At 38.9% G+C, this 14,088-nt stretch overlaps 1 protein-coding gene across 1 annotated transcript; it reads right to left on the reverse strand.

The window, feature by feature from the left end:
- Positions 1–894: 894 nt before the first annotated feature.
- Positions 895–10,141, reverse strand: LOC139722503 (uncharacterized). Its single transcript, XM_071633792.1, has 5 exons — positions 9,937–10,141; positions 6,711–6,794; positions 3,623–3,703; positions 2,199–2,339; positions 895–1,295 (listed from the first exon to the last, which is right to left on the reverse strand). The coding sequence occupies exons 1-5, from the start codon at positions 10,139–10,141 to the stop codon at positions 895–897; spliced, it is 912 nt and encodes a 303-aa protein (XP_071489893.1).
- Positions 10,142–14,088: the final 3,947 nt, after the last annotated feature.

Below are 14,088 nucleotides of genomic sequence, written 5' to 3' on the forward strand. Positions count from 1 at the left end.
ATAGTTTGCTTATCATTACCCAGTGAAAATAGACGATGTACAGAAGCCTACCCTCTGCGTACCACGTTGTTACTTGCACACAGATTTGTGTGTGAAATTTTTGTACCTTTTAGTCATTGGCACAGAAACGGTTAAACGTGCTACGAGAAGGCGACGTGTTGAAACTCACCAAGGTACCTCTTTAGGATGAGGAGGGGCAAGAAGACGATTTGGATTAAAGTCACCAGATGCCTTAAAGGAAACCAAAACCCAGAGAGCAACGTGGATTGAGTGAAAGCAGCAACATTAATAGTAGAACACATCAGTGAAAGTTAGAGGAAAATCGGACAATCGATGCAAAAGTTACGAATTTTTAAAAAGTTTTGGTGTTGGAACCACTGGATCGGGAGACTACTACAGTTCATGACGCCACGTGCGGACTTATAAAGAAAAAAGAAAGAGAATTCCACAAAAAAAAAACACATTTTTCATGAAAATTACACATTCTATCAACTTGATACTGACATATGTTATTATTCCCTCTGCTTTCTTAAAGCGGTTCGTCAAGTGCACTTTCATTACGCTAGAAAAGTGAAAGCATGTTGAATTTTCTTTATGTTTTCTTTATATTGTTGTCCACACATGACGTCATAATTTCTACTAGTCTCCTCATCCAGCGGTTGCAACACCAAAACTTTAACAATAAATTTTGCATCGATTGTCCGATTTTCCTCAAACTTTCACTAATGTGCTCTACTAATGTTGCGGCTTTCACTCAATCCACATTTTTCTTTGGGTTTGGGTTTCCTGTTTTGAAAGTTTCCTGCTTTTCTGTCCTGAACAAGGTTCCTCCCGGCGAGTTTCAAATAGTCGCCTTCTCTTCGTAAGGTTAAACTTCTTATACACTGCTGTGTATCACAGCTCAATGGATGTCGCTTGTATGATATCACTATGGGAGTTCGGGTGATGGACGCGGTAGTCGGACCCCGCCATAGATGGCCTGAGAGGGCTGTGTTCCCGGTTGTCGTCGTCGTGGACCTCGATGTCGGGTGCGTGGGAGACACACGTGGTCATGGTCATCAGCTGGTGCTGAATTCTCTCTTGTTCGCTGTGGACAGCCATCTTCTCTAGGCGGATATAAAGATAGAGGCTGGCCACGCCCGTCGAGTTAATGAGGAAGAAAGCCAGGACGGCGACCACGAAGGAGAAGCCGTACCGGTGCGAGAAGAGGTCTTCAGACGACACCGGATGTTTCTCGATTACCGCATCGTTCACGGCGATGATGTATCGAATCAGTCCACTCAGAGAACACAGTCCTAAGGATGGAAACCGTAACAAAGTTGTTTTAGGAGAAATCGTGTAATATGGCCCCCTATACGTCACTCTTGACATGATAATTCAGTACTTACTGAAATTTCAGTCAAAATTCAATGTAACGAGGTGCTTGAGAGCCTGGAAATTTGTTCATTATATCAGGCATGTCGTACTGGAATCCCCAAACAACAAAGCAATGCTATTGAACCATTAGTTTTCTTTCAGAGTTTATATGCTAAGTTTTAGAGTCATTATAGGGTCAAATAAGAAATTGTGAGAAACTTATGGGGCTTGAGCTAGAATGATATTTTATTGAAAGGTAACATACTAAAAGATCTGATTACATCCCTTACAGCTGGGATCATTATTATCACCATTAATGTTGCATCTTTGTAGTTTACTTCATCAACAGTTTTTTTTAGCATTTCGCTGAACCTTTTACAATCCTGTCATGAATTACAATACTCTCAGACAGAATAACGTGGTCCGTTCATACGGATTCAAGAAAAAGAAAAAGAAACAAAAGCACAATGAACTTTGTTCTCTTCGTGTGTCTACGAAAGAGAGATTTCTCCGCTTGTGACGTCATATGCACGTGACATTAAAACTATTCTGTTACATACAGTATTCTAACCGATATTATGACGCTATGTAAAATTACTCTTGATCTTGATATTTGATTTAAATGTTTTTACAATGCGCAGAACTTACATGACGTTAAAAAGAAGAAAAACAATATATATATATATATATATATATACATATATATAATGTATGGCAATTGTTTCACTAAATGACATATATCAGTTAATATGCTGACGCTTGTACGCAGAGTTATGAAATTGTCAAAAGGTGTACTATATATATATATGTATATATATATATATATATATATATATATATACCAGCCAGTATGTGCGCCGCTCCAGTGAAAAATATGAAACAGCGCCGCTGTGGGAAGAAAAGTCCCATTGAGCTGAAGAGTGACGTCAGCAAGAGCAGAAGGAGGCTACAAATGGACAGCGGCAACACCTTTAAGACGTGAGCTGTGGAAACAATAATAGATGAACATTAAGAACGACCAGAGCAAGAACTGAATTCAGGATACGCGTCACAACCACATGTCTCTTAATATGTTGAAAAGACTGTCGCACACAACTAGCACAGATACGTGCACAGATTATTAATGGATAACTGTAATATCAAATGTACAATAACTCTTGTCTATTTGTCTTTTTTGCTAATTCTCTTCAAAAGCTATCAGAGCGAAGGGGGACATCACTAATGAATGATAAATGTAGTGTATAGATTGTTATAACTGGAACGACTATATCGAATGCCCCTGCTAAATGTTCAATCGACTGAAACTGCTTTCTGTCAGTAGTCATCCTTTTTTATCATGAAAGCAGCTCGTCAATGTGGAATGACTTGCTGCAGAGTATCGATAATGTATCGATACACTGAACGATGCAATGTGCCACAGACATTATGCGAGGTCTTCTGTTAGAATATTTCAATAATAGAGGCCAATCTAATCCATTTTAATTAACAGTCATCATCAGGTTCTTAAGTAACTAATTACTGCCCTTTGATGTATCTCGATATTGATACATGGAGTATTTTGCTATGTATGTCTGCATAGAAATCCGATTCATAGTCATCAATTTGATAACGCATTTCTTCATAATCACATCTGAAATTTTTATTTCATTTTTTTTCATTCCATTTCCATTTCATTTCAATTTATTCTCATATTTTTCAATGAAAAGAATATCAGATATAACAAAATACAATGATATATGATATGCAGCTTGGATGCACAATAAGATATAACTAACACATAGAACATGGTTTATATGGAAATGTTGAATCTAAGTAAAATGATGGAGAAATATGAAGGAATTTACTTAAAGGGTGTGTACAGTTCTGGTCGAGGTGAGGATTTAGCTTTTAACATTTTGTGAGATATTCAGAAACCACCATGAGATGTCAAAGAGCATGCAATTCTAAGGGGTATCAAAAATTTATTTTGATGAAAATCGGTTTTGAAATGGCTGAGATATCCAAAAACAAGGTGAAACAAAGAGATCCTAATAAAGTTGTGGCATGTCGCCTTTTATTATTATCACTTTTTTGGATATCTCAGCCATTTGAAAACCAATTTTCATCAAATAAACGTTGAATCCTTCTTAAAATCACATGCTCTTTCGTATTTCATAAGAGGTTTCTCATTATCTCACTTAGGAAGGTAAAAAACATGAATTCCCACCTCAACCAGTACTGTACACCCCCTTTAAAATCAGATCAATTAGGTTTTTGAATTGAGTACCTAAAACTGCTGAAGTTATACTCTTTGGTGGCTCGTCGCCTTCCGGGAGGGTGTCTCGAATATTACCACATTCTACGTCATCTATGGAAAACAAAACAGCAAAAATGAACCAATTATTTGAGAGATGATGAGAAAGACCAATCTTGCTTTTGATAGATTAGTCTTTCACCTTATGATAATGACAATAACGATACAATGGCGGATCCAGGGGGTGCCCCGTTTAATTTTTGTTAAAATAAAAGAAATAAATAGAAATGATGGGGGAGGGGTGCGTGCGCCCCCCTTTGATTTTGTAAAGGCGCCCCCTCTTTATAGAATTCCTGGATCCGCCCCTGCAGTGATGGTAAAAATGATAGCAATGATACTGGTAATGATGATGGCTATATGATAACAACTTAAAATGAGATGATGAAATAATGGGCAATTACAATGATAGTGATTTGTCTTCGAATATTTTGCCGCAGTTCTCCTTGCTACTCTGTGAGCTTTCATTGCCGTAACACTCTTCTCGTATTCGACTCGCTCTTTCGTCCTCTTGAATAATAGTTGTTCATTCCGCATCAACAGTTATCGGGGTATAATATGCCATTCTCTTCCTATGTATATTCAAACTCGTGTGTTCGTCATCCGTATAATAATGATCGCGTATTATACCACCCGTCTTGGGGCGCCTATTGCTGCGTGGCGTCCATAAGTCGGCGATGGGGGCGAAAGCGCGAGGTCGATTGCGGATGCGAAAGCACTTGCTGTGTCACTCGGTCCGTTGACGCTCCGGGATGATCGTCGACGAGGGAATTGATGGTTTCGATGACGGTCATGCATTATTCACGAGCCCGTGCCATGACGCCGATGAATTATGCCGCGCGACGGAGGTATTTATCGCCTGATCAGGGAGAACAGACTTGGGTATTCTCTTCCATAGACAGCACGTGGAGCTTTTTGGAGACGAGTTGCCGAACTGATGGTTTAAACATACCTCAATGTTTCTTCCTCATATTGTAGCCTTTCTTAGAAGCAGTATTGAATCTGTGTGAATCTAATTATGTGTACGCAGTATGTGCGTATGACTCTCAGTGTGTGTGTGTGTGTGTGTGTGTGTGTGTGTGTGTGTGTGTCTGTGTGCTGATACCCACGTAGACGTAGATTAATTGATCGTAAAATGGTTTGAAATAAGATCACAATGTTTGAAAATGCATTGTCAAAGTAACTGATGGTATTTCTTTTGAACAATTAAGTACGCCTGAGTCCATAATAAGCCAGTTCGGAGGCCAATTTGCATTTGAGCAGAAAAAAAGTCATTTGTACCAACAGGGCATGCTGATTCTTATATTCACTGAGAGGAGCATCTGTGATGTAATGAATATTCAAGTAATCCTTATTGGCTGATACATTCAATGCAAATTAATGAAATGGATGATTTCCCAAGTGGTAATCGACAGATCATCATGGTCTACGCATGATTATCTTTGGTTGAACATGATTGATGAATTCCATAAACTTTTTAAAGAAGTGAAGTGCCTAACCATCTAAGAAAAAAGAAAGATCATTGATATTTTTGTACCCACGTGCACATAAGCTAACTCCGAATTGGCTTATTCAAAGAAAAAGAAAACGTATGATAATAGTCCATCGTAAATTGATTCTTTCTTGATGTCAATCAAATTTCTCGAGGGAAAATATTCTATCAATAAATATTTCTTTTCATTTTCACATGATATCAGAGGTCACATTATATAATGTTATACATATTATTCATTCATCTAATTTATCTAGCCGTCCTTTTGAGATCAATCCCGTCGTAATTATAGAGCCCACACATAAAAAAAACAGCCAGTATGATTCAATATAGTTCTATTATAATTATGTCTGCAAGGAAGCCATCATTTGGCTTTGTTTGCTTATAATTTCTCTCTTTTCTTTGTTTTTTTTTTGGGGGGGGGGTGCCATGGGGCAACTGATCCATGATCATACTTTTCCTGTAAAGAAAGAAACAACACCAAAAGGCCACAATCATGGAGACATTTTAACATATTGTACAGTACAAACATACGCAAATACATATGTTTACTTTATCTTAATATAAGATAAAAAGAAGACTTACATTCAGTAATGATTAACAGGCCTCAGCCACATAACATAAATTAGATGCACACAGAATCAGTTTCTCTTCTGCTCATAGCGCATGTGTTGCACACCAGAAAATGGACGATGCAACTATAAGAGCCTTCTATATCAATGCTAGTCTTTTCACATTATTCTCCTGTCTGTTCCCGTATATTAATTGTATTTTGCATGATTATTTTTTCTTATTTTGCCTTCATTCTTACTCCCATTATACTCCACACCATCCCGCATTATGCCTACCCTGCTTCACCCCTCCCACCATGCAGTACCCTTCCAATCATTCCTTACCCCTCCGATCCTTACCCCTCCCACCATACTTTATACTCCACCCCCCCCCCCCCAATATGCCTCACCCATCCCACCAGGCATCACCACTCCCATCATGCCTTAATTACTCCTCCCAACACCATGCCTCACCGCTCCCATCATGCCTCATCCATCCCACCATGACGTACCCCCTCCCCATTATGCCTCACCCATCCCACCATGCATCACCACTCCCATCATGCCTTACCCCTCCCATCATGTCTTACCCTTCCCATCATGCTTCACCCTCCCACACCCTTCCCATCATGCCTTACCCCTCCTATCATGCCTCACCTATCCCACCATACCGTACCTTTCCCATCATGCCTTATGTATACCCCTCCCATCATGCCTCACCTATCCCATCATCCCGTACCATTCCCATGATGCCTAACCCCTCCCATCGTGCCTCATCACCCCTCCCATTCATCATGCCTAACCCCTAAAATGATGCCTCACCCCTCCCATCGCATCATGCCTCATCACCCCTCCATCCATGCCGTGCCCTTCCCATCATGCCTTACCCCTCCCACCATGTCTTACCCTTCCCATCATGCCGCACCACTCCCACCATGCATCACCACTCCCATCATGCCTCACCCCTCACAACCTCCAACGGTCATAGCGACCCGATGACAATATACTGGTGGTACATTACCTGGGTCAGGGTTCAGTTCCTTCAGGGCACTTTGGGAAGCGTTGCCTCCGTTGTCAGGGATACGACTGATCCACTTATACCGCACTGAGGTCAGAAAAAAACAAACAAAAAAGTATATAGTTATATCAAGGTTGCATGATTACGTACCTTTCGCTGATGTCTCTTTCTGATTATCTTGCCGCGCAAAACTCAGAAATTGGAAAAGCTTTAAAAAAAAAGATTAAAAAGTCATAATCCGATATCATTCAGACAAAAAGCAACAACAAACACAGGAAAAACCGATTTCATCAAATCAACACTACAGAACAGATAGTTGTATTAAAGTTTATGATGTAATTTTGTTGTATCAAGTACTTGAGGCTGATTCAGGCATGTGAATGATAACATATGGCTCGAAGTTGTCAAATATGTTGACATAATCTTTATGAAAAGATATACAGACAAAGTTGATTTTAGTATTGACACATGAAAATGTAGGTCACATGATATTCGGATTACAAGCAAGTCAGTTATTTCAAAGAGCAGTAGCTCTTTGGTTATTTCAAATTTTTCTCTAAATACACATTGAAAACAATCAAATTCTTTGCAAGAAGTTCTCAAATCTTACGTTATCTTGGGGATAGGTGAAGCATATGCGTCTTTCAGACTTCTCGTCTATAATGTTTGTCCATCATAGTCCGAATACAAAATAAGTAGGTTTCCTACACTGCAAAAACACCGGTGTTAGATTAATAAGTTTTGATGGTGTTGAAAAGTGTTCACCTGGCACTTCGTGGTGTTAATTTGACACTGTAGCTGGTGATATTTTTAACACTGCGCTGGTGTTAATTCAATAATGACACCGCATGGTGTTGATTTGATATTGCTGGCGTTAACACCTGCCCATCTTCAATAGGAGACCACGCCTACTGTGGTGTTACTGTGGTGTAAATGTGTTCACATCTTTCTTTCTTTTTTTTTCAAAAATCAATAAGGCCTACTTTATCGGAAAATTCTTGATCGACTTGTTGAAGTTCAAAATCAACAAGAAGAACAGTAACCCAGAAACTGTTCAAAAAAGAATTTTATATTTTGAAGTGACACCCGGAGGTGTTAATCTAACACCGCAAATGAGCACCGGAAATTTAACACCAGCTCGGTGTTTCATATTCAACACCGAACTTTTTGCAGTGTACGTATATTCAAGGGAGAGAATGTTGAACTATGTTAGCAGCGAACGTTATCTTAGTGCTAGTGTGTCACGTCATAATATGTATGTATGCCAAGTCTGCACAACAGGGCAGCTACGAAGCCATTTTCTCACCTGTCACCTGAGCTCCAAAGCTATTAATCAAGAAATCCTTAACTACTGCAGCACTACGAGCAACTCTACAGCATTAGATGATATGATATGTATTCGAGCGATCGTGTGAGGGTTAGCTGCACCACACTATTATACAGTCCTTCTCCTGGGATATATAGGAGAAGAGGATATCCATCCATCCACCCATCTATCCATCCATCCATATTTATTCATCTATCCATCCACCCATCCATTAATCTATCTATAGCTGACTCCAAGGATAACCGTCTAGGGCGGGCTTGAATTAGATAATTTTAGCTGAGTTTTATGAAGAATTAGAATTAGAAGAGCACCAAATAATGATAACGAGTTGAGCAAGGATAGGCAGCCTATAATACTGAGTATCAGAAAAAAGAACAAAGAAAAGAAATGCAGGACTCAAGAAGAGAAATTCAACATTTTGACTTTTAGAGAAAGAGGGAGATCAGACAAAAATGAAAGCAATATAAGTTATCATTTCATAGAATTCGGACCAAAAGAAAAAGTTAGAAAACTTCGAAATTTTCCCCTTTTAATCGAAACGGGGATATGAGTTATGATAACACATGACAAGAAATTGGAGGAGGGAAAGACGACCTTACTCCGCCAGTCCCACTTGACCTGTTTGTAAATCTTCACTATATTCCCCGTTTCTATAGTGGAAGTAAAATCAAAAACTAGGAGTGACATCCTTTGCACCTTAAAAAGTTATTGTACAACAGTAATGACCCTGCAAAGGGGTTACAAGGTCGTGGCTGTTGACTCACCCCCCCCCCCCCCAAAAAAAAACCAACAACAACAACAACAAACAAACAAACAAAACAAAACAAAACAAAACACGAATTTTGTCATTTTTTTGAATTGGGAGGTAATGACATCATCGAATCTGCGTGAAGATATTAACTTTTTAGATTAAGGCACGACAAATGATCTGTTACATCAGCAAAGAGAGGAACTGTAGAACAGCTGATATATTTAGTTACATTGGTAAGAATTGTGACAACATACGACAAACCATCCACTTATTCTGGTCTACCTACTACGGGGATGAAAGGTATACCACGCATCAGTTTTATGAGATCATTAATGCACTGGGTGGAATTGCATCTACTTCGGTTATAATTGTTATCTCTGATCGTAAAAGTGTATAATTTACTTTCGGTTCAGATTTATTTTCATAGTTTTCCATTCATGTATTTTTTGCGTCTTTGTATAGAATACAAACGACAATATATTTCATAATTTCTTATTCTAAATAATTTCAGTGGCAAGGGATTGTCCAATGCTATATGCACCCCCTAAAATTTGGGGGTATGAAATGATTTGCAATGAAAAGTTGACTTTTCAGAGGCCTTCACCAAAGTCAAGTTTCCGCTTAAGATGGCGGTCTCCTGCATTTGTTCGTGATAATCTGATTAAATAATCAATCATTTTCTAATTGTTGGTGATGTGTATTCACGGAAACAGTATATGGAATATTGCCAAGTATTTTTTCCAGTGTCTAATTATTTCTGGATATTTTGTAACGTTATTAATTACTTTGTGAAAAAGGAAGAAATCAATTCAAATCAAATCAAATAAAAACAAAACCAACTATCAAATTACATTATATACGCAACCCCTCCACTTTTCCATATACGATAGCATAACGCACAACCATTCATGTAAGATAGTTAAAATGTTTTACAAATTCCCACAGGATATAGTTATGTACATGCATAATGTATAAATATATATATATATATATATATATGTATATAATTATATATATATATATATATATGAGATATGAGAAAGGAAGGAGAAAACGGTGCGTAGCTTTGACATCAATCCCACCCATCACCCTCACAACCCCATATAATTATACGCATCTCCTCCAACACTCCCCTCTCTGGCTATACCTACCATTGTCCCTACAAAAGGTGAGTAGACCGGACTGCATCGTGATAATTGTCCTCAGAGTCCCGTTCGGAAAATCCTTATCGATGGTCTCGGTGGTTCTGATCCAACGGTTGGTGAAGGTAGCCACGCCCATGAGAAGAAGCGCCAGGTAGGACCCAGCCACCGCCCAGACTGTCAGGGCAATTAGTGATACATTCTTCACCTTCATCTTTTCTCTTATGAAGTCGCTGTTCTCCTCAAGATCGGATCTTACAGTATTTGTGAACTCACTTCCTGTTGATAAATTGAGGACGAGCCAAACCTTTAATCCATTACTATTTTCCTTGGATTGCAATTATGCTGAATGGGGCACACAAGAAGAAGAAATCACAAAGAGGTTGTTAAAGAATCAACGTGACGATTTCAAAAAAGCTTTCAGCAGTTGTTGACCGGTATGCGTTTTCTCCACTGTGTGTGTTTGAGCCGATGATGAACATTTTTGTCACGTTCATGAAAAGGAAAAGGACGCCACAGGCATTTGTGAAGAAAGGCGTGCTTGGATGCAGTTCGTGAAGCAAATTTTTAAACCACTGCTGCATCGATAGTACGAAGCTTGTCTCAGTAATCCAGTATTTTTATCGTGCGTCCTTGTTGATGTGTCACTGATAGGGCCTCAACCCCGGGCCTCAACATGTGTGGTGATTGCAATTGTCCCTTCACTCAAGATGGTGATCAGATAGGCCTCTATCTTGATATCGCTAGCAGACACAAAATGGTATAAACACAATCAAGACAGGTGCAGTCCTATTAGCAGTCAATAAGTGTCCTTAGCATTCACTTTTCAAAGAATTCTCCACGATTTCTATTTGAGAAACGAAGTCAGCGACTGACATGTTTCGTTCACAGCATTCCACGCTTTCAAAATTCACTAGCTGTCCCGACTGGCGCCAGCTGATCCTAGTATTACCCTCCTTTCGAAAACATTTCCCACCAAGCGAAGAGCAGGAAGTGAAACGTTTGATATATTATTCTCCTACTTGATGCACGACCCAACTCGAGCGCTTGGCGTACGATTCGGGATGGCGTTATGCAGACAACCCTTTCCTCCAAGACAGTGGTTAGCTGTTGCGTGATAGCTTACCACAAAAACAACGCGATCGTTGATTAGTCGTTTGGCCAAGCTGTGTCTCTGAATATGTTGATCAGGCCAATCACATGGGGCGAACTTTCCGACGCTGCAGTGCTGCGAAAGAATGCATGGTGCTCATCAACAACACCGTACCATGATGATGAACGGACGTGCCACGTATTGATATCAAAGAGACTCAAACCAACATCTCACAGAAGACTGAGAAAAAAGGCCCCTTCCACCCTCTAGAGAAAAATACGACCTTTCAAACAAGTGACTTAGGGACACAAATAGGTGTTTGCATCAGCTTTAGGCAGAACAGATAATGAACCCTGAAGTGTTCCTCGCCTATACAACTATCGAGAAGTATCTCAGCATTATTTTGTTATCTAATGACATCTACATGTGTTCAAATTTTACCCTCTTTCCCTGTCTAATCCTTTCGTTGTCAGTTTCTTTCCTAATTGCTGTCTTCTTCTGTTTCCTCCCTTCTTCTTGGTCGTTTTCCGTCTTTTTTAAAGTCATTTTCACCTTGTTTTTCTCTTCATTTCCTTTTCCCTTCTCGCATTCCCTGGGAAGATACAGGCAAAGGGTTGAGAGACACAAAGAAACTTAATAATAAGAGGGAGACAGAATGGAGAAAGAGGGGGAGGATATACATGTTGTACATAATAAAATCTTATGCCGGATAAAAATATCAGTGTTCATATCAGTGTTCAAGTAGTGATCAAAACGCTTGAAATATTTGAAGTTAATCCAGCCTGCTACACAATTATCACAGATGTCACTCTTCCCTTTAAAAAATGACACGAAATGTTGAATATAAGCCTTGTTTTCGTTGCCATTTTATAGAATTAAGTGCATTTCAATAGTTGAATCATAGCAGGCAGTGCATTAAGAAGTGTTAAAAGATTATCGTCACATATACTTCGTTTTTATCTCTTTAAAGGGATGGTACAGTATTGGTGGAGATGAAAATTGGGCCTTTAAATTTTTGCGAGATACCAAGAAAACACTTATGATATAGTACAGAGCATACCATTTTAAGAGGAATTCAAAGTTTATTTGATGAAAATTGGGTTTGGAATGACTGAAACATCCAAAAATAAAGTAAAACAAAGCGATCGTAGTGAAGTGTGGGTCCCACACTTTATTAGAATTGCTCCTTTTTTTTTGGATATCTCAGCCATTTCAAAACCAATTTTCATCAAATAAACGTTTAATTCCTCATAGAATTACATGCTCTTTCATATTTCATAAGAGGTTTCTCATTATCTCACCAAAAAATGTTAGAAACCTGAAATTAGGTCTCAACCAAAACTATACGATCCCTTTAATAGAGCCAGTTGCTCATGATTATGTCATTAGTGCGCAGTAAAGTTAGAAGAGTACAGTGCACATAGCACAGTATTCATGATACATCACTCAGGAGTCTCATGTAATATTTAATTTGACACCTGACATCAATACGACTTTTCAAGACAGGATCTTTGGTACATGGAATGCAGATTGAAAGACCTCGACTCAATATAGCACACCAATAGCCTGACTCTTGTGAGAACACAGGGGTGGAAACACCCCCATTTATCACAGAAAAAAATATCAATGTGATATTATTTGAATTATGCAGTAAACATTTAGAATATTATCTTGTGTTACGTTTGACACAGAATCATAAGGAAATCATTAATTGTGACAGGAATTATACCAGCTCTCACATTCAAGTACCAACGACAGTTGGTCAACGAGTAATCGGCTCGGGTGAATATCTCAGAGCCGCATTACTGACAATATTAGCACTCTCCTGATATTCACATCCGAGCTACTAGTGTCTAATTAGTCTAGAACTTAACATAAATGTGATAGACTAATAGGCAATTATTTGTCTCCAAATTAGTAAAAAACGTTATTGTGAGCGGGAAATCATATGAATTGTTTACAAATATTGATTCATTTGTATTTGTTTGTCTTTTACAGTTCTTCAGTGAGTGCGTACAGTCAAACGTACAAATATATCAACCAACCCAATTGCACATTGCTATCCTTCTAGCAATGTCTAATTATGTGACATAAACGGCTTAAAGGAGACCTCCAGACGATTTTCAGATTTTTGCATTTGAACAACTATGAATTAGTTATACTGAGGACAGGGTTTCAGAATTCATGATGATTGGGATGAAGAATAAGAATATTTTTGAAATTTATAACAAATTGCAATGAACAAGGATGATGACATGGCAGGGTCACCATAAGAATGCATGCGTTGGGGCTCAAGGAAGCAGAACAAAAGAAGAAGGCATGCATAGATTATACACAGGTGAACTCGCAAGCAAGCCGGATTGTAATGGAATTACACTGCTTTTATTTCTGAAATATGTGAGCCTCCTATACGTCATCATCCTTGCTCAGTTTAATTTGTTTACGGTTTTTCAAAGTATTGTTTCTCTGCTCAAAAACCACAATAAATTAGACAAATCTATACATGGAGCTGTTGATTTGTGTTCTACATGATGTGAAATTACGAAAATCGTCTGGATTGATGAAAGGAGTCATCGGAAGTATTTCGAGATGACCTCACGCCATATTGTATATAGTCTAACTAGCTCAACAGCTTCGAAGGGAGGAGAATTCTGAGGCTGTATAAGATACGAGCTCGGGAATCACATCCCCGCACATCATTGCCCATTCTCTGATCGACCAAGCGGAAATTTCCATGAATACTTGATGGCTTCCCGTTTTACCGTGCTTGGGTGGGGAGCTAGTATCCCCAGTACGGACAGCTCTCCCGGTTCTAATCAAATCAAAATTCGATGATTGCAGTAGGTAGGTCCCTTGGTCTCTTACAGATTCAAGAACGAATTCTATGCATCTAGCTACCATATGTTACGTCGGAAATGATGTTTTCCTTCCTCGTGTGTTCATCAGAACGATATACAAGGCCAGACAAAATATTAAAAACATTCGTTTTTATTGGAAGTCTACACCTTTGCATGGTCATTAACGAAGCTATTATACAGTCCAGATATCCATGTTTAATTGGTGTAACG

This window comes from Diadema antillarum, unplaced genomic scaffold, assembly GCF_040938485.1.
Source record: "Diadema antillarum isolate AM-2024a unplaced genomic scaffold, OU_Dant_1.0 scf00000166, whole genome shotgun sequence".
Classification (NCBI taxonomy): domain Eukaryota; kingdom Metazoa; phylum Echinodermata; class Echinoidea; order Diadematoida; family Diadematidae; genus Diadema; species Diadema antillarum.